The sequence below is a fragment of the Apodemus sylvaticus genome, chromosome 5 (genome assembly GCF_947179515.1).
Source record: "Apodemus sylvaticus chromosome 5, mApoSyl1.1, whole genome shotgun sequence".
NCBI lineage: Eukaryota > Metazoa > Chordata > Mammalia > Rodentia > Muridae > Apodemus > Apodemus sylvaticus.
The window spans coordinates 103,597,974-103,622,637 of NC_067476.1; the positions used below are offsets into that span (position 1 = coordinate 103,597,974).

Below are 24,664 nucleotides of genomic sequence, written 5' to 3' on the forward strand. Positions count from 1 at the left end.
GGGAAGAAAAGGCACAGTTATCTCGTTAGAGAAGAAATTGTCCCAAAGCCAAATGTGGTGGTACTTGCCTTGAATCTGAGCACTTAGCAGGCAGAGGCAAATAGATCTCTGGGTTTGAGGCCAGCCTGGTCTACAGAGTGAGTTCCAGCCCACCAGGGCTACATAGTATAACCTTGTCTCAAACCAAACCAAACAAAATACTTGCCCAAAGCCAATCAATCAATCAATGAAAAAATGCATCTCTCTTTGGCATGGCTTAAAATGATTCTACCTTCCTAGGGGTGGCCAGAGAACTGACCCTACCCAGTTGAAATGATTGGTTTCTGTCCAGGCCAGAGATATTTCACTTGACAAGAAGGAGTTTTTTTCTTAATGAGCCTTTATTACTGGTATAACATGAAATTCACTCGTCTTATAATTGCACTAAAGCCTTGCTGACTTTACTTTTTAGGAAATACTCTGCTGTGCGTAAGGACGGCTCTTTCCATTACATCCACAGCACCCCCTTTGGTAACTACTCTTTCATCTCTGTGGATGCCACCCAAAGGCCAGGGCCAAAGAGACCCTACAATTTCTTTGGAATTTTAGATGAGGTATGACTTGAAAAAAAATCACTTCCATTTGTGGCTTACCTGGTTTTATTTTTTCTTGAATATATTTGGGTCATTTCATTATCTTAAATAATCATATTCTCATCTAGGTATGCTCAAGAAAAATTTTACTGTGGTTACAAATATGTCTAGAAACTTCTAGCTATTTCAGAATAGTTACTGCTGTCTCTATTCTTATCCAAAAGTTGGGAAGGAAGCACCTCATGTTTTGTATTTATTTAGCAAATGTTTATTAAGTATGAATTAAATATAGGATGTATTCAGGAAGCTAAAGAACATATACCTTGGTGTACTATATGATATATTGTTAAATCCCCACAACTGCCAATATTAATTAGTGGTCTATATTTTTCTAAAAAGAAAAACTCAAACATTTGGCAGGGCTAAGTGAAAAAACTCATTTATAAAAGCACACATGAGAAGCTTTTGTTATATCTTAGTATAACAGATGCCATGTAGGTCCTTATTTGATGAGCACATTCTTACATGAGACACATGTGACTGTTTATAAGAGTATAAAGTGATATAAGATCAAGAAGTCCCTGAGTGTTTCATTTATATCAGAGCATATGACCAGTATTATATGACAAAATTAAAGTGAATAGCAGGATTTGCCAAGGACTGAAGGAAACTCAGAGTTACGTGAAGGTTCTAGAAATAAAGAACACAGGATAAAGTTATTTTGTGTTTCCCAGTTACCAAGTGCCTCTCGTGAGCCTGTAAATGTATATTAAATTTTTCTCTTAGAATAGAGTTTTAAAGATACAGTGCACAGACCAAGTACATAAAAACCAATTGTAATGTTACCTAATGCAGAATTCCTGGTCTTTTGTTTTTATTTAATTATTTTAGGTTTATTTATTTTTACCTAGTAGAATAGGGGCCGCAGAAACAATGTGATTATTGTTATAAACTTTAGGGAAAATGTTTAACTTGTTGGCATTGGATTTTACCCTGAGCCCCAATTTAGAGATCCTTCTATTTTTCTCCCATTTTAGAAACAGATGGACGAACTCTTATCATTTTCCATGAAAAGCAGTCAGAGCAACCAGACGATTTGGTTTGGCCACTTTACAACATCAACTATCATGTCTCCATCCCCAGGGATCCGAACAGTAATGGGGTGAGACGATCTGTAGATCCAGAACTGGTTATTTCTGGTTATTTCCCATTGCTGAGCCCACTTGCTTTTCTGAAGAGACTTTCTTACTGCCTTTGTTTGTTAACCCTGCTTGTTTTTCATCGTGTAGTTCCGCTACAGCCTATCTGTGTGGGCACCTCCATACGCTTGGCGGGCTGATGCCTGTCCTACACACTCGCCACTTTACAGGCACGCTGGAACTTGAGGTGGGAGACTGGAAAGACAACAGAAGGTGAGGCACTTCCCTACAAGTGAAACTTACACAGAGTTTGCTAAAATAGTGACACTCTATGACTAATATGATGGGTGATCCCAGGAATAATTTGTGATAATTCTGGTAGTTTAGTTTGATAGTTTTGAGGATAGCTCTCAGCATGTAGCCCAGGCTAATCTTTAATCCTTCTGCCTCAGACTCCCACATGCTGAGATTACAGGGGGATAGCAGCCCTAACTCAATATTTGTTATTTTAAAGCAGAATGTATTTCTTTGCTTATTCCTGTGGTTAAATACTTTGACAAAATTACTTAAGGGAGGAAGAGTTTACTCTGGCTCAGGGGTCAAAGAGACAGTCCATCGTGCTGAGGAGACCAGTGTCATCTTGTCCAGTCAGGAGCAGAGAGTACAGAATGCTCAGCTCTCTTCCCTTCCGCCAGCCTTGATCCCAGCCAGGGCATGGCACCCACAGTGGCAGTGGGGCGCTTTTTCTACTCCACTTAAAACCAAAAGATTCCCCACAGGCATGCCTACAAACCCATCTCAGGTGACTCTAGGCGCTTGACAAGTTGTTAGCTATGTATTTGATAACCATTTCCATTATCTAAAACTTGTTCTAACAGTGATTTTTTTTAAAATTACGTTTTATTTACTCGTTTATTTGTTTGTTTATTTGTTATTGTTGGGTTTTGTTTTGCTTTTGTTTTGTTTTTCAGACAGGGGTTTTTTTTTGTGTGTGTAATCTGACTGTCCTGCAACTCATAGACTTGCTTGCCTTTGCCTCCTGAGTGCTGGGATTAAGAGCATGTGCCACTACATCCAGATTATTTTTAATTTTTAAATTAGATATATCCAAGTAATGCTGTGTGTGTGTGTGTGTGTGTGTATTTAGTGCCTACAGAGGTCAAAGGGGGAACAGATCGTGTCTGGAACTGGAATTAGGGATAGTGGTAAACCACCATGTGGATGCTAGGAACCAGGTGCTCTGCAAGAAGAGAAAGTGTATTTAACTGTAAACTGTAAACGTAACTTTTATTCTCTTGCTGTAATTGTCTGGGAGGCTTACTGCCTCCATCTGCTAACCTAGGCCTAGACCTGGAAGCTTCTGGCCACTGTACAATCTAATTTAGGTCTAGAATGTTTTCAACTTCTAAGACTTGCTGCTGAAAAAGCTCACCCTTTCTAGCTCTTTCTGAACTCTAGCTAGCTGGTTCAACTCAGCTGTTCTGGCTCAAACTCCTCTCCCAGCTGATTGACTCAGTTTGGCTTTTCTCTCTGCCTCTGAATTGCTCTGCTTGACCTCAAACTAACTCTGGAAATCTGTTCTAACTTTCTAGCCCCTTGTTCTTGGCCTCATTCTGTCTTCTGCCTGCTTCTGTAAAACACGCCTAGTAAAGCTGCCTCCTCCTCCCTTCCTGTGCCTCTGCTCTCCCTCTCAGCCCTACTGCGTAGCTCTCCGGGACCTCTACTGTATCCCTGTACTGCACCCTTCGGTACTGTCTCCCTTTAGTAGCTTCTCTTTCCTATTCTATCAAATCTTTCTCTGATTTGTCACTTTTTCTGCCACTCAATTAGACATCACTTTCAAATGTGGTGCTTCCTTCTACAAACTAACTTTAGCTTCACTGTTTTGGAATGAAAGGTGAGTATTAAGGGTGTGTTTGTATTCCAGCCGGAGAGATTAAAGGTGTGTGATAAGGGCAGAACCACACCCTAACTAGAAACTGGTTTAAATATCCTGTTACACTTAATTACCGAGCCATCCCTTCAGCCACTATTGTTTACCATTATATGCCATGTAAGTTTACATGCATTAGAATGTAGGTTTGATTTTTTTCTTTTGAGGAACACTCTCAATATATATAGCCCCTAATTAGCCTGACACTGGCTTTGTGGACTAGGCTGATGTAGTGTACCTGCCTGTGCCTCAGAAGTGCTGGGACCACAGGCAAACATCACCATGTTGTCTTTTTCTTATTCCCTTTTGTTTGTTTCTTTGGTTGGTTGGTTGGGTTTTGTTTTTTCCTTCAAGAGAGCATTTCACTCTGCAGCCTAGGCTATCCTAGAACTTACTCTTTAGCCTAGGCTAGCCTCAAACTCACTATCCTCTTGACTTACTCTAAAGATGATTTTACAGATATGAGCCACTACAACTAGGTTACTATATAGTTTTAAAGTCACGTGTTGACGAAAATTGTGAAAGATTTTAACAGTGCCCAAATCTCATCATTAAAAACATCGTATGGTATGGGCTGGTCTTTCAGATTCACTGGGGCTGGAAATTTTTTCCCTTGAATTTTATGCCAGAGATTTTAGTTCTTGCTATAATGGTAATTTACATTCCTCAGACAAACAGGAGTTTATATTTGATGTAGCATTGTTGGTGAGATAAAAATGCCAGGTCTTAGGCTTCTGATGCACACCTTGGTTTCAAATGGTTGTAAAAGTGCTGTCTAAAATAAAGTGAACGTATTTTAAAACATTTATCTTTAAAATCAAAGAGTGCAGGCATTGTTGTAAATCACTGTTAGTTTCATTACTTCAGTCAGATCCCAGCTGATCAGGCAGGGTAAAGGATAAAGCAGTAGAAGGAGAGAAGCAGCAAGAACAACCTTACCTTGTATCAATTCATTTCATAAAAAGTCCTAGTTTTGCCGGGCAGTGGTGGCGCATGCCTGTAATCCCAGCACTCTGGGAGGCAGAGGCAGGCGGATTTCTGAGTTCGAGGCCAGCCTGGTCTACAGAGTGAGTTCCAGGACAGCCAGGGCTACACAGAGAAACCCTGTCTCGAAAAAAACAAATTCAAAAAAAATTGGAAAAAGAAAAAGTCCTAGTTTTGCAGATTTTATTATCTGTGTTTTACTTTTAAGCACCACCCCCCTTTGAGAAAGGGTGTCATGTAGCCCAGGCTAGCCTTGAGCTCACTATCTAGCTAAGGATGATCATGAACCTGATCCTCCTAAGTATCAGGTTTGCAGGTATGTGCCTCACCCCTGACTTAGGCGGTTTGGGAGCCCAGAGCTTCCTGCATCCTAGGCGAGCCCTCTCCACCCCAGCTGCACCCTCAGCCCTCCCTCAAGCTGAGAGCTGTAAGTAACTAAATCCTTGTTCTCCCGTGGCCTCTAGGTACCGGATCTTCGCCTTTGATCACGACCTCTTTAGCTTTGCAGATGTGACCTTTGACAAGTGGCCTGTGGTTCTTATCACCAACCCCAAATCACTCCTCTATAGTTGTGCTAAGCATGAACCACTAGAAAGGCTCTTCCATTCCACACACATAAGGTATGTCTTATGTTTCAGAACTGACTTTCAGTTTGATATGCATGAAGAACAAGTCGTTGTGATTGTTGTGGTGTGAAAGCTAGGGCTTGTCCCACTGTTTGATTCAACAGCCCAAATATATGAACTGTTTCCTGTTTCATTTCCACTCAGTGTACATGTATATATGTGCATATATTATGTATATGTATATATGTATACATATTATACGCACACGTATACACACACAAAGCTTGGGGGTTGGGACTTGAACCAGAGCTTCATGCTCACACACGTCAGGCATGTGTTCTACCACTCTTTCTAGCTCCCAAAACATGTTTTATAAAATCTATAAAATCATCCAGAAACTAAGACTAATCATTTTTTTGTGTGTATTTTATTCTAGCCTTTCTATTTACATATGCTTACTTTGTTAAAACCATGACAAATTACCTTATAATTTGTACTTATTTATTTATATTTATTAATTATTTACATGGTGTAAAGGCCTCAACAAAAAGTTACAGACAACCACAAATATAAACTCAGTCGAGAGCCCTTTCTTTCAGCCTGAGACAAAAGAGCAGGCCCCTGTTACAAAGAAATTGAGGACAGTGGAGTTTGTAGCCCAAACCGCAGTTATGTCCCAACAGAGGCACCCAAGAGTCAAATGTTTCACAACTTTTGGTTCAGTTCATGAAAACAATGGCCGGCCTGTGGATTGCTCTTCCATCAGGGTGTGCTCCATGGGGCTGGGAGCAGAGGGTGAAGTGGGAGGGAGCGAGCAGAAAACAGGGAGAATGGCACTTCGAGGTTTTCATTATTCCTGTGAGGCACTTTCTCCAGTACAAGGCTACACCTCAGTCTAGCATGTGCTACTCTTAGAAATTTGTATCATTTGGATTTTTGTTTGTTTGTTTTGCTGAATAACCTGCCAAAAAAGCAAAAGTTGTATAATCCTGCTGAAATTAAAGATATAGTTTATGTATGTATGAATTGTTAATAGAACTCTAATAAGACATCATTTTTGGAAAAATATCTTTCAAATGTAAGATTACATATATATTTTAAAATTAAATATATGTGCACATATATATGTATTAGTTTTTCAAGACAGGGCTTCTCTGTGTAGCCCTGGCTGTCCTGGAACTCATTCTGTAGACCAGGCTGGCCTTGAACTCACAGAGAGAGATCCACCTGCTGGATACTAACTTCTAGAGAGCACAGTGATGGGATTATGTGCGTGTTTGCCCATTTCTTTTTTCTTTTCTTTTCTTTTCTTTTTTTTTTCTTTTTTTTTCTGGTTTTTTGAGACAGGGTTTCTCTGTGTATCCCTGGCTATCCTGGAATTCACTCTGTAGATCAGGCTAGCCTTGAACTCAGAAATCCATCTGCCTCTGCCTCCCTAGTGCTGAAATTAAAGGCATGTACCACCATTGCCTGGCTTTTGCCCATTTCTGAGGAGCTGTCATTAGCACTTCTGGACACTCCTTCATAAGTGGCCTCCACAGGACACGTCTTTATATCATTGTTATCAGAGGGCACAGTCCAGGCAGATTCCTTTCTTCTTTGTACACAGAGAACATACCACAACTTAACCACTTTGTTGTTTTATTTATGAAATGTTAGGATTGTTCTTATTTGAGGATGAAAAATCTAGAAAAAGCAGGTTTTTCACTTATTTTAATAAATGCTTGAATAATTTCTTTCTTTTTTCTTTTTTTATTTTTTTGAGAGACATTTTCTCTGTGTTGCCCTGACTCTCCTAGAACTCACTCTGAATTTATATACCAGGCTAGCCTTGAACTTAGAGATCCACCTGCCTCTGCCTCCTGAGTACTGAGATTAAGATGTGGTCAATATGTGGGCTACCACAACTAGTTTGTTTGACTTCTTAGTGATAGTGTTGTAGAAATGGGCACAAATTCTTAGGAATTTAAATTTTTATTTATTTATTTTATTGGGAGAGAGGCATCAAATGCCATAGCATGCCTATGGGTATCAGAGGACAGCTCCCCCCCCCCACACACACACACACACAGGGTTTCTCTGTGTAGTCCTGGCTGTCCTGGAACTCACTCTGTAGACCAGGCTGGCCTCGAACTCAGAAATCCACCTGCCTCTGCCTCCCATAGTGCCGGGATTACGGGCGTGCACCACCACCACCCGATTGCATCAATCACATTTTTAATGATGTCTGGATATCAGTACTGAGATTTATCTGAAAGGCTCAGTGGCTCAGCTCTGGGTATGGCCTTGCCTTTTCTGGCCAATACATCAGGAATCAAATGAATGAATTATATAGGCTTGATATTAAATTAACAGGGTATGATATCTATTTGATGTTCTATTCCTAAGATTAAAACAAAAAAAAATAGTTTTGGGGGCTTGGGATGTAATTCTGTGGTAGAACACTTGACTAGCATGTGCTTAATACAGCACCCCTCCCCGCAAAATAGAAGTTTCTAATTTCTTAGCAGTTCATTGCCGAATTGTCCAATGTCTCTGCAGTTGCACAGTGTGGTTCTGCCTGCGTTCATGTCCTCGGACTGCAGTAGCATTGCTATCCTCTATGAACACAATGTCCAACACCTAAAATCACGCGTTTTGTATATGCTCTTATTTTAGAGTATTGGCCTTTTCCTTATCCCCCATCACTTCTGTCACTGTTAAGATTGATGGAGGTGATATAGGCCAGGCTTCTCACTTGTCTGGTCCTATTTTCATACTGAAGTGGAACCCTAGAAACTACAGTAATGGGACACATACCATAGAAGTATTCGTCCAGGTAAGTTAGTTGTTGTCAGTGTGTTGTGTCAGTGATTGGGCTCTTGCCACAATGAACTCTGATTTGGGATTATTGCTAGTCAATTGGTAAGCAACCAATTTGATTAACAGTAAACAAAGTTTGAGTACAGTATATTTAGTATATTCTTTTGGAAGTTACATTTTATTCACTTACTTTATATGTCTGGGCAGAGAGGGCTGTGTGATGAGAGGACAGTGGGAAGCTTGTGGGGCTTGGCTCTCATTTAAATAACCACGTCTTGAGGGTCAGGAGGTCTACTCAGGCTTCCTCGGTGGCCAGCGCCTTTACCCACTGAGCCATCTCACTGGCCTCAACAGTTTTTCTTGTCCTTTGTAATCTTCCTTCCTTCCATCTTTATCCCTAGGCAATCACTAATCAATTTTCAATCTTATATGTATAATTTTTAAAAATCAACCTGCTAAATCCTGGTGAGGTACCAGACATGTAATCCTAGCTACTCAGGAGACTTGAGGAAAGAGAGCCATGAGGTCAACCCAGATAATGCTAAAGTTCCAGCCTTTTAAATAAACTACATTAGAACTAGTAAATGTAATTGTTACCCTCCTGTAATAATTGTTGTCTCCAAGGCTTACTTCCTCAGTCTGCTAACCTAGGCCTAGTCCTGGAAGCCTCTAGGCCATGTATAATTTTATCTAGACCTAGAATGTTTTCAGCCTCTGGAGACTGGTTGCTGAATAAGCTCACCCTTGTTCTTTCTGAATTCTAGCTGACTGGTTCATCTCAGCTGTTCTGGCTCAAACACCTCTCTAGGCTGACTGATTCAATCTGGCTTCTCACAGTTTCCTTTGAATTAATCTGCTTGGCCTTAAACTAACTCTATCAATGTGTTCTGATCTTGTGTCTCCTGATTCTCTGGCTCCTTCTGTCTTCATCTGTGTCTAACTTGTTCTCTCTCTGTAAAACCCTTCTGGTAAAATTGCCTCCTTTCTCTTTCCTTTCTCTTCTCTCTTCTTTCTCTCCACCTGCTCTGCTCTCCCAAGTCGCTTCTCTGCCTGCTCTGTTCTCTTAAGTCACTTCTCTGCCTGCTCTGCTCTCCTAAGTCACTTCCCTTTGCTCTCTCTTCTCCTGAGCGTTGGGCATATTCTATTCTGTCAAATCATTCTCTGAGTCATCAGTTTGTCGCTGCTCAATTAGATGTCATTTTCAAACATGGTTTATCCCTTCTACAAACTAACTTTACCTTCATTGCTTGGAATTAAAGGTGTGTACTATGTGTATGTCTGTATTCCGGCCAGAGAGATTAAAGGCGTGTGCTAAAGGCAGAGCCACACTACAACTAGAAACAGGTTTTTCTTTTTTTTCAGTAAATAACACATCCTTGGGGTTCACAGTGTGATCAAATATCCTGCAGCAGATAGGACTGATTGTGTGTGTGTGTGTGTGTGTGTGTGTGTGTGTGTGTGTATTTGATTCAAATCAGAATCCAAACAAGGCTCACAGAATTGCAGTTAGCTTAATAGTGTACTGTACAAGTCCTCTCCTCATTCCTGACTTATTGTCTTCTTCCTTACTTTATTTTGTAAAAAATATTTTCCATTTTCACATATGTATATGTGGTATATATGTGTGTGTGTATGCAGTATGTATGTGTGGGCATGCATGCTTGTATATGTAGTTGCATATATATGTGCATGCATATGGAGGTCTTTGGTTGATGTTGGGAATCATCCTTATTTGCTCTGCTGTCTTAGTCATTGAGGCAGAGTCTCTCAATCAAAGCCAGAGTTTTTAGGCGTGTCTGGTCTTCTTAGCTAACTGGAGGATCCCATTTCCACTTTCTGAGGTTGGAACTGCAGGCTGGCAGGCCACCCTTCCCACCAAGAACTTATATGAGATTTTGGTATCTGAACTCCAGTCCTCATGCTTGTAGACAGGGACTTCAATCCCTGAGCCACTCTCCTGACCCTTGCTTTATTTTTTGAGGCGGGGTCTCTCACTGAACTGATATGAATAAATTGGCCAGCTAGTGAATTCTGAGACTCAACCTCTCTACTTCCTCCCCATAGGACTGGGGTTACAGTTGTATTTGTTTGTTTGATTCATTGGCTGACTATTTATGTGTATATGTATTTATATCTGTGTAAGAGTGTGCCAGCATTTGCACTTATACATGCACAGAGGCTGGAAGAAGGTGTGTCAGATCTCTCAGAGCTGGAGTTAACAGGCATTTGTAGGCAACCAAGCTTGTTATATGAGTGGTAGGATCCAAACCTCAGTCTCCATGATTGTATCATCTCTACAGCCCATTCCTGCCTTTTTTGTGTAGATTCTGAGGATTAAACTTGAATCCCTGTGCTTAAGCAGTGAACATTTTACCGACTGAGCCATCATCAATCTCTCTGGCTGTTTTCTTATTCTCTTCTTCCTCTTCTTCCTCCTCCCCCTCCTTCTCCTTCTCCTCTTCTTCACCCTCCTTCTCTCCTCCTCCTCCTCCTCTTCCTCCTCCTTTTTTAACACAGGGTCTTATTGCCTCTGCATCTGGAGAGCTGGGATTAGAGGTGTGCACCATCATACCTGGCTCCCTCTTGCTCTTGACTTCTCCATTTTCTTTCTCCTTATCATCTGAGCCCAGCTCTGCTTCTAGGCTGTGCGGCTCCTTAACTCCACCTCCTTCAGATTCAGCCTTCAGGTTTAGTGTGGGAAGACAACACAGGCCTTCAAACACAGGAAGCCTTTGTAGTTGAGAAACTGTACGTAGGAACATAATCAGAACCAGACACACATTTAAGCATGGCTGCAAGTTGCCTCCTGGATGTATTTCTAACTAGGATTCAGCTGGAAGAAGCAGGAGTGCTCACCATATATTTTCGGCCCAAGAGACTGCTCATCTCACGTTTGATCCTTTGGCATCATTTATTCTCCTTACTGACCACTACATTGTGGTGAGTAAATTCAATCAAATGTTACCTGTGTCTGTGTGTTTGTTTGTTTCTATTTTTACTGGATTTGATGAATGCAAACTTCTAAATATTATATTATATTATATTATATTATAGTTATGTGTCAAGAAATCTAAACCTTATAAAATCAAAGCTATTTATTTATCTATTTATCTAGATATTTATCTAGAAGAATAAAATGCTTTGTGTGTATGTGGTAGCGGTTGCACAGACCATGGCATGTATGTGTGTGTAGGTCAAAGGACAACTCACTAGAGTTGGTTCTCTCCTTCTACCATATGGATCCACCCCAAGGACTGGATTCAGGTCATCGAGCTTGTCGGCAAGTGACTTCACTGCTGAGTCATCTCACCAACCCAGGGATTTCCTTTCTTTTCTTTTTTTAAGATTTATTAATTTTTTTAAAGATTTATTTATTATATGTAAATACACTGTAGCTGTCTTCAGACACTCCAGAAGAGGGCATCAGATCTCATTACAGATGGTTGTGAGCCACCATGTGGTTGCTGGGATTTGAACTCAGGACCTCCAGAAGAGCAGTCTGTACTCTTAACCACTGGGCCATCTCTCCAGCCCGATTTATTAATTTTTATGTGTATGAATATTTTGCCTGCATGTATGTTAGTGTACCATGTGCATGCCTAGTTCCCTTTAAGGTCAGAAGATCAAATCTAGCATTTGGATGGTTGGAAACCATTGTGTGGATGATGGAAACTAACCCTGGGTCCTCTGGAAGAGCAACCAGTACTCTTAACACTGAGTCATCTCTCTAAACCCCAGGAATTTCTTTTGACTATTTTCTTACTTCAGTTCATGTGTCTGTGTGTATATGTGTGTACGTATGTATGTATGTGTGTGTGTGTGTGTATTTAGTCTTTATTGATTTTTGTCTTAGTGTGTTTTTCAGAGTAGTCTTGGACATTTGAGGTCAAGCAATCCTCCTGCCTCAGCCTCCCAAGTACCATAGATTATGCATGTGCACACCACTGTGCCTGGTAATATTATTTCATAATGTGACTTTAGCTGTATTATAGTAACACATATATGACTATATTCTTTGATTAAATATATAACTCAATATGTTAAGGTTTTTTAAAGAAATCATTAAATGATCATATATTTATTTAACCAATTATTTATTTAAAATTATTTCTAACTTTTTCTAATAATTTCATTTAGTTTTCCCAATATTGTTAATGTGAGTTTCTTAGGATAAAATCCTATAACTGACTTGCTAAATGAGGAGGTTACACTATTTTTAATATAATTACATATTTTTTTATTGTTTACCCCCATCTTCCTCATTAAAATATAAGACCCACAAGAGTAAGGGATCTTTGATATACCTACCATATAGTAGGCCTTCAACAAATATTTCTTAAGTGAGTCAGTGATTGAGGACTTTTTTGGTTTTGTCTGGTTGGTTTTGTTTTGTTTTATTTTAACATATACTATTCAATTGTCTGAAGAGAGACTGTAGCAATTTATACTCTAGTTTTATGATATCTTCCTTATCATGAATATCACAATCTACCTTTGACCCATATCCAACTTCAAATAAAACAGATTACCCATATGAAACGCTAATATTGGCCTAATTTAGAAAAGCAATACTAAGCAGTTTATTATACTGTCAGTGAATCAGATAGTTGGTTCTCTTAAGTATATTTTTTATATTACAGATTATTTTTTGTTGTTGCTAATGGGGATGAAACAAAACCTCTTGTTTCCTTCCTTCTTTATACATACTTTTCATACCAAATGGGTTTTCTAGTCCTCAGCAGACACTAATTGGATGTTTTAGACTTTAACTCAGTTCTCCTACTGATGGCCAAGGGAGCGAGAGCATCAATCCCATCTACAGGCTAAAGGACCATTCCTACAAAGTCACCTTCCTTACCACCCCCTTCTCCCAAAAGTCCCCTCCAGAAAGCCACCTATGCTTCAGATAGAAGATCTATAAACTTGGAGGTTCCTAAGACATCCTTTCTGGGTTTGGTAATTTGCTAGATGACTCACAGAATTCAGAAAACAGTTTTCTTTCTGGATTCCTGATTTATTATGTAAGGATACAACTCTGTGTCAGCCAGATGGAAGAGAGGGCAGGGAGAATCTTGGATGTTCACATCCACGTCCTCCAAGGCACATGCCACTGTGCTAGCTCTCCTACCCCTGACTAGAGCAGCCTCTGGACAGACCCTCCAGCAGGATGTCTGTGCCAGTCTCACTATGTAGGCATGGCTGATTATATTATTGGCCATTAGTGATGAATTCTGCACCCTCTTCCCTGCAGAGCAAAGTAGGTGATGTGCCAGTCCTCAGCATATAGCCGGTCCCTCCAGCACCCATGCCCCTCCTTGGTGGCTTTCTAAAGCTTGTTACTAATCACAGGTGACAGTCCTCCACTCACCACCTCACAGTCGTTTCAGGAACTACCATCTACAGCCAAGTGTTTAAACAGGAAGTACTTTACTATTTTAGGTTTTTTGGTTTTTTGGATTTGGTTTTTTCGAGACACGGTTTCTCTGTGTAGCCCTGGCTGTCCTGGAACTCACTCTGTAGACCAGACTGGCCTCGAACTCAGAAATCCGCCTGCCTCTGCCTCCTAGTGCTGGGATTACAGGTGTGTGCCACCACCGCCCGGCTTACTATTTCCTGTTATCATTTATAAAATTACAAAAGTCTTAGTAGTTACTGGAGAACAGAGGATGAAGGAGACTAAAATCTGAGTTTCGGATTGTGCCACTTGCAGTTTTGTTAATGAAGCCAGTTTAAAAGCCTTCTCTGGAGTCTCACCAGCATATCTGTTCACATTAATGTCACTTCTCCCTGCAGGCCCGGGTCCTGTTTGTGCTGATTGTGCTGATCCAGCTCACCTTGCTGATTACATTCAGATATCTCGCATACCCAGGGATTAAAGGTTGGTAGTCATGATTCCTTCTATTTTAGAAGACATGAAATTCTCCCATAACATCCTCACCACTAACAAGTATACAGAGGATTCTGTAAGGTACATCCTTCAAAAGAACATTTTCTTTCTTTCTTTCTTTCTTTCTTTCTTTCTTTCTTTCTTTCTTTCTTTCTTTCTTTCTTTCTTAAAGATTTATTTATTACATGTAAGTACACTGTAGCTGTCTTCAGACACCCTAGAAGACAGTATCAGATCTCATTACAGATGGTTGTGAGCCACCATGTGGTTGCTGGGATTTGAACTCAGGACCTCTGAAAGAGCAGTCAGTACTCCTGAGCCATCTCTCTAGCCTGAGCATTCTCTTTCTTTGTAATATTTTTATCTTGGAAAATAATTATTTTCACCATTCTATTGTATGGTAATAAAATGAGGTTTAATAAAAATGGGGAAAATTCACAATATTATTTAAAATGGTAAATTTATAATATAAGAAGCGATTTTTAATAAATAGCTATTTAATATAATTTTGTTAAAATGCATTTGAATAGAAAAAAGTAATTCAAATAATTAAAGATAAGGCTTTAATACAAAATTGGAAAAATTTGGCCAGGCATAGTATGAATGCATTTAATCCCAGAACCCAGGTAACAGAAGCATGTGGATCTATGAGTTTAAAGCCAGCTAGGGCTGCACAGTAACATTTGAATGGTGCACGTGTAGTCTTGAATTATACTCAGAGCAGGCTGTAGAACAGCTATAAAGGTGACTCTGCCTGTAGTGCTTGCCACCTCTCCCAAGAGGAATCTTTCCCTGGAAAGGTTCCATGATTATATTTGCCAAGCTACCGAGGTGTCTTTGTCATATAGTAATGGATAATAATAAGAATTAATCGATCATTATTCATACATAGCCCTTGTTAGAAGAAGGTGGGATTTCCAAATGAGGGCTGAGCAGGGAGAGTCCTATGCCCTAACCAGATATTGTTCCTCATAATCATTTCCTCACTGCTGAGAGTCTGTGACTGAAGGAAGTGACTGTAGTGTTACAGTTACGTCTCATCCCAGAGGTCCTAAGGATGACTACCTTGTTCCCCACTCACCCTCACTGGCACGTGTGCAAACCTTGACCTTGTTGCCTTGAGCCTGGCAGATGCCCCAGAATAAATGATAAAGCCTGCTGCTCTTGCCCTCATTAAGGAAGTCATGGCAACGGCGTGCTGTCAGGCTGTGTGGCACATGCATGTGGTCCCGCCACAAGAGAGGTCCAGATCTAGAGGCCAGTCTGAGCTATGCAGTGAAACCCATCTCAAGAGCAGGAAAAAGATTTTGTGTGCTACCTCGATAACTGCTGAATATGATGATTATTTCTTCTGAGGTAATATCCTGTCAATATAGCTGGACAGCAGCACTGGAAAAAGCTTTTAGTGACCCTGGAGCTGCCCATGAGCATGTTTAAATGAAAGGGTAATTTGTGTTTCCACTCGAGCTCTGCCTAGTGAAACACCCATTCATAGACATGTTCATATAGAACACCTAGGATTGATATTGGTTTACAGAGCTGAAACATATAGCTGCAGCTAGCTAACCCTTCCCCCCAGTTTTCAACTGTGTCTGCCATTTGCTGCACAGCCTCACTTGGTTCTGTCACCTGCTTTGGCTTAGGCTGAGCTAGCAGGTGGGTGGAGAAGAGCAGTCCTTTCTGTATAACCTGTGTTCTTGATGGCTTGAAAAACCTGTTCCAAGCAGGGCATGATGTGGCTCACACCTGTAATCCTACCACTCAAGAGGCTAAGGCAGGGGGATTGCCATGAGCACAAGGAGAGTCTGGATTCATTAACAAGTTTAGCAAAGCGGCTGCATACAAAATTAACACAAACAGATCAGTAGACTTCTTTACACAGATGATAAACAGGCTGAGAAAGAAAATAGGGAAACAACACCCTTCACAATAGTCACTGATAATATCAAATATATTGGTATGACTCTAACTAAACAAGTGAAAGATCTGTATGAGAAGAACTTCAAGTCTTTAAATTAAAATATCAAAAAAAGGAAAAAAGTCATTCCTTGGATTTTTTGTGGTAATTCTCAAAAAAGAAAAGAAAAGAAGAACCTAAGGACATTTAAAATTATAGATCCTTAGGCCAGCTTAACTCCAGTATTCAAATATATGTGCAGCAGCCTGGAAATATATTCTTGTTTGGATGATTCTGAAAAGCAGCCAGGTTTAGAAAGCACTATTTTATAGTCCAAGTCCAAAAAGAGAAACTAGAGCTCATAGCCTTTGTATTAGTGCTGACAGGGCTTTTCTGTTAACTTCTAAATTCTTTGAGGGTTAAATCTTCATTACTAATTTTAAAATAACATTAAAATTACACATCAGCACTTTCTTCTTAGCTGATTAGCTTAATAGCTACAATGCATGGCTTCACATTCTCAGTTATCTGGCTCAAAAGAAATATATTCCTTTTATGATACAAAGAATCTAGTTTCAAAGTATTTGAACAAAATCATGACCACATTTTAAAGTAAAGCTAGATATTGGTTTGTTAGGGCTAAAGTAACAAAATACCATAGTTGACCCAAACAACAAAATAATTTTCTCGAAATTCCATAGCTCAAGGCTTTCCACCCTCTGGGGCTTCTCTCCCTGCCTTATAGACACTGCCTTCTTCCCTCTGTGTCCGTCCATGGAGCATCCTAGGTTTGGGTTGTCTGTCCACCGGGAGGTAGAGCTTTATGCTGAGGGCTGCTGTATCATATGGAAGAAATGTATCATATGTGGAGAAGGGCCTTTTGGACAGATACTCATATGTAAGATAAAATGGGAAACTATATATTTGATATCGCTTCAAGAAGTTTGTGTACGAGCTGGAGAGATGGCTCAGCAGATGAGAGCACTGACTGCCCTTCCAGAGGTCCTAAGTTCAACCATTAACTACATGGTGGCTCACAACCATCTGTAATGGGATCTGATGCCCTCTTCTGCTGTGTCTGAAGACAGTGACAGTGTACTCAGTACCCACATGGTGGCTCACAACCATCTGTAATGGGATCTGATGCACTCTTCTAGTGTGTCTGAAGATAGCTGCAGTGTACTCATATAAATAAAAAAAATCATAAATCTTTAAAAAAGAAGTTTGTGCACTTGGATACTGAATCCTTTGAAAAGAGCAAGGACTGTATTGGTCAACATTTGAATGTCGCACAATCTTTCAAATCTACCTGAGGTTAAAATAGTATACTATAAACCTCTGGCTCGTGTGTCATTTAAACTCAAACTTTACACAAGAATTCAATATATTATATGATATAGTTATGTATTACTTTTTATGTTTCTGTCTATAAAATATTTTACAACAAAATGTCCTTTTGCGCTTTCTACCATCTATGATTTGTGTATTTTGGCTCCCTGAGATTCTGAATTTTTGAGTAATATCTATGCATGTAGCAAAAGCTTCCATGTTAGCAAGAGATTCACTAAGGATGGAAGAGGGTGCCAAGGAACTATTCTAGAAAAGGTTTAAAGAAAATATTTTTGCATGTATTTACTAGGTTTTTAATTTTTTCTTCTGTTTAGAACCTTTTGGATTTGCAAATCTGACCACATTTTCCCTTCATATCTTGAGCAAAATAAACATCTCCTACTATTCTGTTTTGTTGTTGACCTTGTGTACAGTGCTGGGTAAGTAAAGTATAAACTCTGAGATTGTGGAGAATTCTGCTAAAGAGTATATTGAGAATTTTTATTCCAAGTATAACAAATAATTTATACTCCAAGTATAACAAATGGCCTACAAATCTTTCATGTTATTTCCTAGGAGCTGGTTTTAGTAAATAAAGTTATTTCTTAATATGTTTAAAGGACATGCAATCAATATCAAGTTAAAGTAAGGGTGTTAAGTCACTAAAGAACCAGGATTTATTATAGAGATATAGTAAACAATAGAAGTTCTGTGTAAATCTACTTTCACAATACCTTCTCTGACCATCTTAAAAGTTTCCACATTGATTACATTCCATTCATCAGGATTTGTATTATTCTGTTTACTGTCTGCTTCCCTATCAGAGTGTCCGTGGCATCCTGTCTCCCTGCTCACTTGTATGCCAGGCACTGAGCATGAGGAGCATGTAGTTTGGTGAACATGTATCAATGTGTGTGGTTTTTCCTTTTTGAGATGAGGTCTCACTGTGTAGCCTTGGGTGGCTTGTAGTTCACTGTTTAGACCAGGCTAGCTCTGAAGTCAAAGATCTGCCTGCCTCTGTCTGCTCAGTGCTACAATTGAAGGCCTATATCACTATATCCAAAGAGGAGATATTTTAAAAACAGTGAGGAAGGACATGAGGCAGGTAGATCTCTGTGGGTTTGAGGACAACCTGCTCTACATAGTAAGGTTGAGGTCAGCCAGGTTAACGGAGAGACTATGCCTCAGTAAAGCAAAGCAACAACAAAATTCATCTAAAAAAAAAAAACAGAGCTACTGAAATGAGGGATGAGTTCAGTCATGCTGAGGTAGTCTATTTTATTGATTATTATACCTAATGCTTCATTTAGTCACTTAGAGAAGCAGAAAGCCAAACGTGGTAGCAAATACCTGTAATTTCAGCATCTGGAAGGCAGAGGTAGATGGCTCTTTGTGAGTTCTAGGTCAACCTGGTCTACATAGTGAGTTCTAGGTCAGTCAGAGATACATGATAAGATTTCCCAGTGGGTAGAGACACTTGCTATCCGAGGTTGACTCCCAGAACCCACAGTGGAAGGAGAGAATGGACTCCTGAAGTATTGTCCTCTGATGTCCACGTCTGTACTGTGGCATATGTCATACATGTGCTCATGTGTGCATATGCACACAGACACACACACAACACATGCATATGTGATATAGTAAAATAGAAAAAAGTTTTAAAATATAGAAATAGAAGCTGGAAAGATGGTTTGGTGATTAAGAGCACTGATTGCTCTTCCAGAGTTCCTGAGTTCAATTCTCAGCAACCACATGGTGGCTCACAACCATCTATAATGGGATACAATGCCTTCTTCTTGAGTGTCTGAAGATAGTGACAGTGTACTCCCCTACATAAAGTAAATAAATTAATGTAAAAAATATAGGAACAGAAGGTCCGCAGAACTTTTCTTAGGCTTTTTGTTCATGTGTCTCAGAGGCTGAAGGTGCTTTGGGCAGATTCGCCTGATAGTTCCCGGAGTTTTAGCCTTGTTTTCACACTTCTGTTTCACCTTTAGACTTAGCTTATTAGGAACTTCTGACAAAAACAAATTAAAATATGACACTATATGTTTTTGTAACAAGCTACACATTGTGTCCTCTTTGGAAGTAAGTTCACATTAGAAGGCACACTAGAACTGTTTTCAATACTTGTCTTACACCAGGGAGTAAAACAAGTGATTTTGTTCCGAGGCTGCCATCAACCAATTAGCCATCAGACCATAAGTTGCTCCATTTGAAGAATTGGAACGAGCAGAATTCCTAGGATGTGAATGAAAAATTTGCCTATGACTTTGAAAGACAACATGAGAGTATTTGCATCTCCAGAGGGAAATCTGCCTGTTCCTTAGCACTCTTAACAGAAACCCACACATAAGAAGGAGCAAGGGAACAATGACAGAGATGAGAGGCTAGTCAGCATTCTAGGTGAAAACCATTAAAAGTGGACTGAAGAAAGGGCTCAGCATTTAAGTGAAGGGCATGTATGCCCTTACTGAGGACCTGAGTTTGGGTCCCAGCAGAACTACTCATAAATTTAGCTCTGCAGAAATCTTGTTTATCTGGCTTCCACAGGCACTCATATGGTACCTACACTTAGCATATGCATATATGCGTAACCTTTAAAAATAGTCACAATTAATCTTTACAGCACACTTAAAGTCTTATTGCTTTGAACAGTAAGTCTCAGTTACTCAAAAGTAATAGCTCTTGGCTAATGTGGGGCTGGGAAGCTGGCTCAGTAGTTAAGAGTTCTAGATACTCAGAGGACTAGGGTTCAATCCCTAGTACCCACATGGTGGCTCACAACCAGCTGTAACTCAATCCCAGGTCATCTGGTGCCCTCTTCTGGTCTCCAAGGACACAACATGCTTATGGCACAAAGACATAACACATGCAAAACACATTATAATACACATAAAATAAAATCTCAAAAGAAATTTAAAAAGAAAATATTAATGTGTTATATTAAAACTATTACAATGGAATGTTAAAAATTTTGAGCATGATGGTGTTTTCAAAATGTACAAACCATATATCTATTTCAAGTATATCACAGACTAAAATGATTTCATAATCCAGAAAAATGTGGAGAAAATAGCTGGTTAGAATGTCAGGTAGGAAACAGTGATTATCAAAGAAGAGATACCACAAAGCAAAATGCTTAGTGATGCTGAGTTTTATATCTTGCTTATTCCTGTAAAAGTTGTTTTGTAAAATATGCAATCAGACTCATACCTTAAATTTCATTTTTATTTATTTTCTATGTGTGTTTATGTGTGTGGACATATGGGCCACAGTATTTATTTGGCAGTTAGAGGACAATTTGCAAGAGTCAGTTCTCTCCTTCCACTATGTGGGTCACAGGAACTGAATTCAGGTGGCCAGGCTTGGTGACAGGTGTCCTAACCCAGTAGGGGACCTTGCTGGCCAAGACTCAGTTGTAATTCTTCTGCTTCTCTGTGCATCACTCCCTCAGGACCATGGTTTGTTGGTGAGATAATTGATGGCAAATTGGGTTGCTGCTTTTCGTTTGGGATATTTGTTGATGGACATTTCCTGCAAGGTGGTCTAACATTTATAAGTGGAATTATACAGGTAAGCGGTCCCCAGAAGAACATCTAGCCCTGTTGGACTAATCACGTGGCAGGGAGCTCTGGATCCTACTCTGTGGCATCTTCCCTACTTTACTTGTGTGACAGTGTCTGATATTTGTATTCCTTCTGTTTTCTCCCTCTTCTCTTTTGTAACAACTACATCTGCTTTTAGGCAAAAGGCTGAGAAGTAACTGTAGACATCTAAAATACATTGTGTCCATTTGGGGTTCTTGTTCTTCTTCCCCCCCCCCCCGACCCCCATACAAGGTTTCTCTGTGTAGCCCTGGCTGTCCTGGGACTCAGTCTGTAGACCAGGCTGGCCTGGAACTCAGAAATCTGCCTGCCTCCCAAGTGCTGGGATTACAGGCGAGCGCCACGGCTGCCCAGCCCCGGGGTTCTTGTTCTTGTTCCATTATGCTTTTAGTGATGGGGTGGGGTGAGGCAAGTCTCTCTATCACCCTGGCTGTCCTGAAACTATATAGGCCAGACAGGCCTCAAACTTAGATCCTCCTGCCTCTCTGCACTACTATGCCCAGTTTTCATCACACTCTTTTATTGATGAAAATGAAATAGGAGTTTTATAGTAGAATAAATTTTGCATTGCCAAGTTTAAAAAACTGATTATAGTGAAGAAGAATGTTTCTGAGGGATGAAAAGAAAAAATAGACACATAAAGAGGGTGAGTTATCTAAGGAAAACACCACTGTTCAAAAAGTAGAGCTGGGCTTCCCAGTGCTGTCCTAGCAGAGAACATGTTAGGAAGGTGTCACCATGTCGCCGTAACACACTAGGAACATAAGAAGGTGTCACCATGTCGCTGTAACACACTAGGGACATAAGAAGGTGTCACCATGTCACTGTAACACACTAAGAACATAAGAAGGTGGCATCATGTCGCTGTAACACACTAGGGACATAAGAAGGTATCACCATGTCGCTGTAACACACTAGGAACATAAGAAGGTGGCACCATGTTGCTGTAACACACTAGGGACATAAGAAGGTGGCACCATCTCGCTGTAACACACTAGGAACATAAGAAGGTGGCACCATGTCACTGTAACACACTAGGGACATAAGAAGGTGGCACCATCTCGCTGTAACACACTAGGAACATAAGAAGGTGGCACCATGTCACTGTAACACACTAGGAACATAAGAAGGTGGCACCACATCACTGTAACACACTAGGGACATAAGAAGGTGGCACCATGTCGCTGTAACGCACTAGGAACATAAGAAGGTGTCACCATGTCGCTGTAACACACTAGGAACATAAGAAGGTGGCACCATGTCGCTGTAACACACTAGGAACATAAGAAGGTGTCACCATGTCGCTGTAACACACTAGGAACATAAGAAGGTGGCACCACATCACTGTAACACCCTAGGGACATAAGAAGGTGGCGCTGTGTTGCCGTAACACACTAAGGACATCCCCTTTTAGTGTTCTTGTCTGGGAAACACTGATAAAGTAGTTTATACTCAATTCCTTTCAAATAAACACACAACTTATTTGCATCCTTATCCAGAAGCTCTGTCTCCCGCTTCCACCCTGTTTAGTATCTCCTTAAAGAGCCGCAGGCGTCTCCCAAGCCTGGACCTCTGTTTCTTCTTTTCAGAATGTATTTCCCTCAGCTGATTCATTGCTGCCCTTCATGCTTCAGAGTCTGTCTCCTAGTTACCCTTTCACAAGCCAATTATTCCTTTCATTGGACTTATCACAACCCATAATTATGTTTCTTGTACTTATACACATGTTTGTCTGTAATATATATGTATGCATATCTGTCTTTTAATTTTTATTTTATGTACATGAGTATTTTACCTGTATATATGTCTGTGTGTCACATGACTTCGGTGTCCTAGGAGACCAGAAGAGGACTTTAGAACCCTTGCTTTGGAGTTTACAGACAGTTGTGAGTGTTCATGTGGAAGTTGGGACTCAAAATTGAATCCTCTGTAAAAGCAGCAATTGTTCATAATCCCTCCTCCCTAGAGCGCCACCCACCCCACCCTCATCGTCCCCACCTCCTTTTGTTTTTGTTACTTGTTCACTAGTGTGCCTTTAACCTAGAGCCTAGCACAGTGCCTGCTGTGTAATGGGTGATTTATGGATATTTGTTGAATGAATATTTACACAACTACACCTAGATTATAACCTATATCTAATTTATATTGTAGTACTCAGAATGCTACCTCAATACTAATACCTAAGTCCTCCTTTCTCTCTGTCCACATAGGATCTATTGTATGTTGTGTGAGGGTATCTATGCAGATTGCTCAGTTCATTTCCAATATAAACACTGTATATATCTGTATTACAGTATAACTGCATTACAATAGGAACTTCAACATAAATCATGCCTACCTTTAAGATAAACGAAAGGACAGGGAAATATACAGTTAACCATAGGCCAACTGTTCTCAAACAAAATATGATCAATGCATTAAAAATCAGACGTATGCTGGGTATGGTGGTGCAAACTTTTGATTACCGCACTCAGGAAGCAGAGGCATGTGGATCTCTGAGTTTGAAAGCAGCCTGGTCTACAGAGGCAGATCCAGGACAGCCAGACAGAAACTTTGTCTCAAAAAAAAAAAAATCAGACATATAAGATCTGAGACCTAGCTCAGCAGCAGAGTGCTGCATGCAAGTTCCTGCGTTCTCTCCCCATCCCCCAGTCCCCAAGAAAAAGCAGACTTCTAAAGACATTTTAGTAGGAGTTACTAAAGATGAGACCCAGCCCCTCCCAGGGCTTGGTGGTAGGTTAATGGTCTGTCTCCTTTCTTCTAGATGGTATTCTTTAACATCCCCTTGGTGGCTTACATATGCTGGAGTTTGCTACAGCGCTGCTTTGGTCACAACTTCAGATCTCATCTCCACCAGGGAAAATATTTGACAATTACACCTGTTTACGTACTTATGCTGCTGCTGTACACATGGCAGGTTTACTCTTGCTACTTTCTTCATGTGACATATGGCCCCCTAGCCTTTATACTCTCCCCATTGAGGACCTGGTTGGCATTGCTGACCCCCGTGCTCATTTATCGTGTGTGGACATTGAACTCCACTGAACTTGGAATATTCATGGTGCACTTAAAAAGTCATCTGAGCTCCTGAAGTCCATGGCTTACAGCTTGCAGCCTGGAAGAAGCCCAGCCTCCACATTTGTGGCCCAGATTTCTGCCCCAGTGGCAGATGGGAAAGCCAGTATCAGTGGGTGAGCTTCAGGAAGCTGTCACTCCTTGGACGTCTGAATGTTGGAAATGTTTACTACTGATTCCTGCTGTGTGGACTGCAGAAAAGTCTAAGGACTGATTCTTCCTCAGGAGGCAAAGAGCCCTAATCAAGGAGATTGCCACGGTGGGGTCTCAGTGCCAGAGCCCTCACCACTACTGTGTTTATTATGGTCATCCTGTGAAAAGCACCCAGCCCAAACCTGGAGTTCAGGATGTCATTTTATGCCTAGGGAGCCTGTGGAAACTTGTCCTGGACCTTTACCACTCTTGAGAATTGACTTCCCAGCCTGTTTCCCCAAGGATTGTGGGCTTTCTGCTTCTTTAGTCAAGACTGTTTTCAACTAATCAAATAAATGAATGAATGAATGATAACCACAAACAATGGGTTGAAGAGATCAGTGGTTAAGAGCATGTACTTTACCTCCAGAAGATCTAAGTTCAATTCCTAGCAACCGTGTTAGATGCTCACAACTGCCTGTAACTAGTTCCAGGCCAGAGTCACTGTGGGCACATACATTTATATGTACACAGACTTACATGTAATTTAAAAATAATAAAAGATAAGTATTAACAAAGAAATATCACAAACGGATCTGCAATATCAATAAACATATGGGAACCAGAAAGTGGGCCTGGTTTGGGGGCTTGGAGAAAGAGTCACCACGGAGGTGGAGTCAGCAGTTAAGAGTGCTGGTTGCTCTCCCAAAGGTCACAGGTTCGATTCCCTTTACCCACAG

The 24,664-nt window shown here is 40.4% G+C and overlaps 1 protein-coding gene across 3 annotated transcripts in view; it reads left to right on the forward strand.

The window, feature by feature from the left end:
• The window catches only part of Tmem62 (transmembrane protein 62), a 32,786-nt gene extending 8,271 nt beyond the window's left edge, over positions 1–24,515 (forward strand). For 2 of the 3 annotated variants that reach the window (XM_052183356.1, XM_052183358.1), the window contains 10 exons: positions 452–593; positions 1,610–1,734; positions 1,862–1,984; positions 5,093–5,248; positions 7,853–8,012; positions 10,823–10,936; positions 13,790–13,874; positions 17,445–17,549; positions 20,567–20,685; positions 23,482–24,515. In XM_052183356.1, coding sequence (XP_052039316.1) covers positions 452–593; positions 1,610–1,734; positions 1,862–1,984; positions 5,093–5,248; positions 7,853–8,012; positions 10,823–10,936; positions 13,790–13,874; positions 17,445–17,549; positions 20,567–20,685; positions 23,482–23,808 — 1,456 coding nt within the window. In that variant the 3' untranslated portion in view covers positions 23,809–24,515. The remainder of the gene's footprint in view (positions 1–451; positions 594–1,609; positions 1,735–1,861; positions 1,985–5,092; positions 5,249–7,852; positions 8,013–10,822; positions 10,937–13,789; positions 13,875–17,444; positions 17,550–20,566; positions 20,686–23,481) is intronic. The other variant, XM_052183357.1, reaches the window with a different exon arrangement.
• The last annotated feature ends 149 nt before the right edge of the window (positions 24,516–24,664 follow it).